The 5,721-nt window shown below is 39.3% G+C and overlaps 1 protein-coding gene across 4 annotated transcripts in view; it reads left to right on the forward strand.

Annotated features, from left to right (window-relative positions):
* The window catches only part of Zc3h6 (zinc finger CCCH-type containing 6), an 82,142-nt gene extending 76,818 nt beyond the window's left edge, over nucleotides 1-5,324 (forward strand). For 3 of the 4 annotated variants that reach the window (XM_008840359.3, XM_008840361.3, XM_008840360.3), the window contains one exon: nucleotides 3,388-5,324. In XM_008840359.3, coding sequence (XP_008838581.1) covers nucleotides 3,388-4,862 — 1,475 coding nt within the window. In that variant the 3' untranslated portion in view covers nucleotides 4,863-5,324. Of the gene's footprint in view, nucleotides 1-481; nucleotides 713-3,387 lie in introns of all 4 variants that reach the window. The other variant, XM_008840362.3, reaches the window with a different exon arrangement.
* The last annotated feature ends 397 nt before the right edge of the window (nucleotides 5,325-5,721 follow it).

Here is a 5,721-nt window from a genome sequence, read left to right on the forward strand (position 1 = left end):
ATGACAATTATTTGGATAACAGTAAATTTACTAAATTTAAGATGGTGAGTTATTAGGATATTGCCAAAGGAAATTGCTCAAAGAATATTCTATGGCTAATTAAACCAATGGGGGGGTGAAAGTGACTAAAATTCATTATATATATTCATATATATATGAAATTCTCAAAGTTTTTTTTTTTTTTTTGATCTTTTTGAGACAGGGGTCTCCTGTGGCCCCAGCTGGCCTGAAACTCGCTATGTAGACCAGGCTGACCTCAATTTCACAGTGATCTGCCTGTCTTTGCCTCCTAAGTGCATTAAAGGCATGTGGCACCATGCCAGGCAAAAATACCTTTAGAACAATAGAACTTTAGACAAAATTTTAAAGTATTTAAATATTGCATAATAAGTTAGGAATCCAAAGTGATGATTATTAGAGCTCTGTTCCTTAGATCTTGTTGGAGTTTGTGCTCACAGTATCTCTTCTGTTATGTCTATAGATGAGGTATGGCATGAAGAGTTTGCACAGCAGCCGCCTCCCATTGTTCAGGACTCACCTGGCCTTGGGAGCGGGCCAGATACCAGCAGCATGATCGGCCACTGCCCTCTGCCTGCTACAGGCCTCCTTCCTGCAGTGCAGAGAGCTCTTTTTGCTCGACTGACTCAGAGATACCAAGAGAACGAAGAACCAGCTGGCTTGCAGCCCCATAGAACACCTAGCAAAGAAGAAGGTGTGTCCAGTATTGAACAGCATCTTACTTTTGAATAGGTTAAAATGTGAAAATGAGTTCCTCTGCACAGTCCACTCCAGTTTACTGTACAGCACTCTTCTTATGACTGTTTGTGGTTTCAGTGATGTACTTAAGCAGAATTGCAAAGGCAGCTGGTCATAGTGCCATGTGCCTTCATGGTGCCACGTGCCTTTAATACCAGCACTCAGGAGGTAGAGTCAGGCAGATCTCTATGAGATAAAGGCCAGCCTGATCTACATACCAAGTTCTAGGTCAGCTGGGGCTATAGGGAGACCCTGTCTCAAAAGACAAAAGCAAACAGGCAAGCGAAGCAAAAATAATATCCATTGTAGTGCTAATCTTTCTGTAAAGTCTTATAGTTTTCACAAACAGGAAAGTTAAACCTTAGAGATGATACTGGGCTGAAGAGATGACTCAGTGGTTAAGAGCACCTGTTGCTCTTCCAGAGGACCCAAGTTCAATTCCCAGCTATCACATCAGGCAGGTCACAACCACCTGTAATTCCAGATCCTGGGGTTTCTGGCTTCTAACAGTATCTGTACTCTCCACATCGTTCTCTGTAACAGGGTCTCTCACTGAAGAAGACCAACTCTGGTCTCCACATGCACATGCAAACATGCACACACTTTCCCTCGCCACACTCATGTGAACGTGCATCACACACACACACACACACACACACACACACAATTGTATGCTATGATATTATACAATCGATGATATTCTATACAGGTTATTTGCTCTATATACAGAAATAATCTCATTTTTAAATAGATTTTAATGCTCTTAATTTTATTTCTTTTGGTAAAAAGCTGCTAACATATTTCATATCTACTACCTACTTTCTTACTGCATTTATTTATTCATTGTGTGTATGTAAGTATGTATGTATGTATGTATACATCTGAGGGCACGTGCATACCACAGAATGTGTGTGAAGGACAAAGGACAATTTCCCGAAGTTGGTTCTCTTTCTCTGCCACGAGGGTCCCAGGGATCAAACTTAGGACATCAGGCTTGGCTTTTGTCCACTGAGCCATCTTACTGGCCCCCCAATATCTATTTTCTAAGTGGACTATATCCAGTTTTCTATTCTTTTTTTGTTGCTATACTAACTCACCCCAAAAGGATATAAAATTTCCTATACAATACATTGATGTAAAAATAGAGTAAGAAGTGAGCAATAATGTGAGGAATGAAATTTCTAGTAGAAATACTGAACATAAGGTCCAGGAGTAGTACACGTGTCTGCCTTTAATCCCAACATTTAGGAGGCAGAGGCAGGTAGATCTCTGTGAGATCAAGACCAGCCTGGTCTACACAGCAAGTTCCAGGCTAGCTGGGGCTACAGGGAGACTGTGTCTTTAAAAAAAAAAAAAGAAAGAAATATTTAAAATAAGTTCAACAGCTTAAAAATGAATTAATCTCAGTCCTAGGCCTTTTGAAAGTAAAAGAAGAAAAGACCTAGTGTCTTCAAGTATTTTCAGACATGGAGATCTAAGTGTCCCGTTGCTATTCTGGGTGTGTGTGTGTGCTGTTTTGAACCACACCCTGCTTATTTCATAACCAGTGGGCAATGAGGTGGGTAAAAATGAAAATATCTAGGATATCCTATGAGATATTCAAGCCTGGACCTAGTCACATGTGTGTGTACACAAAAATATACATATATATCTGTATATACATACACACATACACATGTGTATATGTTTGTGTACTTTGTGTAGATATGTATGCTTGCTGTGTCCTAACTGGGTGTGAAGATTAGATCCTCTGTGGCCAGTTCAGAGCTGTGCTATTGTGTACTTTTATCACCCTCTTGAAATATCAGTTTATAATAATTCTACTATGCTAAAGAGAAGGCCATTGCTAGCTAGGCTTCATAAAATTATACCCAACACACTAAGGTCACATAGGTGGTAGGAATAAGGCCCACAATGTTCTTGTAACACAAGAGAGTATAAATCTTAGAGTATTAATTTTGTTACTTTAAATTCAGTGTTTGAGTAGCTCATTTGCTGAGATAAAATGTCTAAAATATATGGTATAGTTTCTACCTTGTCCCCTATTTGCTGAGTTTGTATTGCTCCCCTAACAATCCTTTTAGTGATTATACTAAGTTCAGAATCAGTATGTGTTTTTAATCTACATTAAGGCCAAATATGAATGCTTCATCCTTTTTAAAAAATGTTTTATTTATTATTTTTATTTTATGTGTGTGAGTGTATTGCCTGCATGTAGGTAAGTGCACTTGTGTCATGCAATGCCCGTAAAGGACAGAAGAGGCCATTGGATCCCCTGGAACTGGAGTTACAGGTAGTTGTTAGCTGCCATGTGGGTGCTGGGATTCAAACCAGGGTCTTCTGCAAGAACAACCAGTGTTCTTAACTGCTGAGCCATCTCTCCAGCCCCTCTTTTTTTAAAAAAAAATATTTTTATTTTATGTGTATGAGTGTATTGCCTGCCTGTGTGTAAGTGAACCCATGTCATGCAATGCCCATGGAGATCAGAAGCTGCCATGTGGGTGCTGGGAATTGAACCCAGGTCCTCTACAAGAGCAGTCAGTGCTCTTAACCACTGAGCCATCTCTCCAGCCCTGAATGCTTCAGCCCCAAATGCTTCATTCTTTAACTTCAAGTTTCTGTCTCCTTTAGATGATGCAGTTAACTGGTATTCCAGTAGTGAAGAGGAAGAAGGAAGTAGTGTCAGGTCAATACTGAAAACGTTACAGAAACAAACAGGGACTTTAAGGAATCAGCAGCAACCTCCCACAGAGCTCAGCATTCCTACAGATCCAAGACTTGCTAAAGAGAAGAGCAAAGGAAATCAAGTGGTTGACCCAAGACTTCGAACTATCCCAAGGCAAGACATTAGAAAGTCTTCTGAGTCTGTCCCAATGGATCTTAGACTTGTGTGGGATCCCAGGAAATCAAGAGGGAATGGAAGTGGTCATGGAGGCTCTTCAGCTGGTGGGGTAAAGTTTGGTTTACATCATGCAAATGCTGGTGCAAATCTCAAACACAAAAGAGATGATGATGATGAAGATACAGAAAGAGAACTGAGAGAAAAAGCTTTCTTAATACCTTTGGATTCTTTACCTGGTGTAGTGCTCCAGGATCCAAGGTCACAATTAAGACAGTTTAGTCACATTAAAATGGACATTATACTAACTAAACCTAACTTTGCAAAACACATTGTGTGGGCACCAGAAGACTTACTTCCAGTACCTTTACCTAAGCCTGATCCAGTATCTTCAATCAATTTACCTCTGCCCCCTCTTATAGCTGACCAGAGGCTCAATAGGTTATGGAATACAAAAAGTGATCATCAGAGTACCCTGTCTCTTGATACAAAATTAGCAGTCAAAGCCAAAATAAATCCAACAAACAGAGATGGGTATTTAGAACAATTTGGAGAGTTACATAGTTCAGGAGGTAAATTAGGAGATCCTAGGCTGCAAAAGAATTTTGACCCCCGGCTTCATAGAGTACCCAGTACAGAGTCTAATCAGGTAGGAATGAAAGAGTCACATACATCAAAGACTGTCCCTCATTTAGCCAGATGCAATCCTCCTTCGTCACATCCCTCAACGGCAGTCCCTAGCAATGCTGATCCTGGGACTCTGCCCCCATATGTCCCTAAACTCTCTTCTTCAGCTGGCCTTCCACTGGGAACTCCAAGTTCAGTTCTCAGTGGCATTAGTTTGTATGATCCTAGGGAGAAAGGTTCATTGTCGGCATCAGAACTAGCAACTGTTTCTTTAGGAGAAAATGCAGAGAACCAGAAAAAAAGTGGTTTAAAAAATAGCGAGAAAAATGAAGCTTCTCCTGGAGAAGTAATCCTACCACAGAAAACCGCTCCAAACACTGAAGTCCCTGTCGATATGCCAGCTGACACGCAGGCAGATGTTCTCAGGACTTCCAGTAAGGTTCCAGTCCCAGCAGTGCACAGTCTTCCTGTTCAGGGCTTAACAGGCTTAATCAGACCTCCGTACAGTGATCCAAGACAGGCTAGGCAGCCGGGACAGGAGAGCCCAACCCCAGATGATGACCCCAGTGAAGAAACAGATGACAAATCTCTGAAAGAGGTTTTTAAAACTTTTGATCCAACCGCTTCCCCATTTTGTTAGCTGTTGTGAGTTCCGCAGTTCTCACCCTTGTGAGACAGCAGTGTTTCTGCTTTGTAACGGGTTTACCTCCATAGCTTATTTATTTTTAAATTATAAACATTTTTCAGCTGCTAGTATCAGAACTACACGAAATTATGCCCTCTAAAGCCTGTGGTATTTTATATAATATTTTTATAACTTTAAAGGACCGTAGTATAGAAATCCATATCATGTTAGCCTCAGTAAAGTACTTTTATTGTAAATAAACTATTATGAACTCAGCACTCTGCCTGAATATATGCCAGTTGTCTTTCATAATCAATGTTTAGATGATTACCACTTTTATATGGTTGTTTAGTTTCAAGCAATATGATATATATATAACTTTTGAGAATCAGTATTTTAACTAGGACCCTCTCTATTTGTTAGCACAGAACTGATTAGCCTGAAACACCAACTAAAATAAAGTGAAATTTTAAAACATCATCAGCTCAGTTCATGTTTAAGGACATCATTTTATTGCATTGGCGACATTGTGTACATGAAGCACTTGATTATTTTATTGTATCATAGAAGTTGGAGATACATAAATGTTTTGCTAAAGTGAGAATTTTCCAGGTTCTCTTAACATAACTTTTAAATTTAGTTTTTCACATTAAATAGTTGAGTTTACAGTGTGGTGTTTATGTATTTTAATGTTTCTTGTCTTTGGCAGCATAATTTATACCCTTTCAAATGATATAACTGAAATAATTGTGTTCATCTTGACTTAGGCCATTTTTAACAAAACTTTTAAAAGTGAGTCTGTAGTGATTATTGATAATATTTTAAATGTCTAGAGTCTATGTTTTTTTCTTGCATAGCAAGAAAACACAGAGAT

Source organism: Nannospalax galili, unplaced genomic scaffold (assembly GCF_000622305.1).
Source record: "Nannospalax galili isolate Female #2095 unplaced genomic scaffold, S.galili_v1.0 scaffold1941, whole genome shotgun sequence".
Lineage (NCBI taxonomy): Eukaryota > Metazoa > Chordata > Mammalia > Rodentia > Spalacidae > Nannospalax > Nannospalax galili.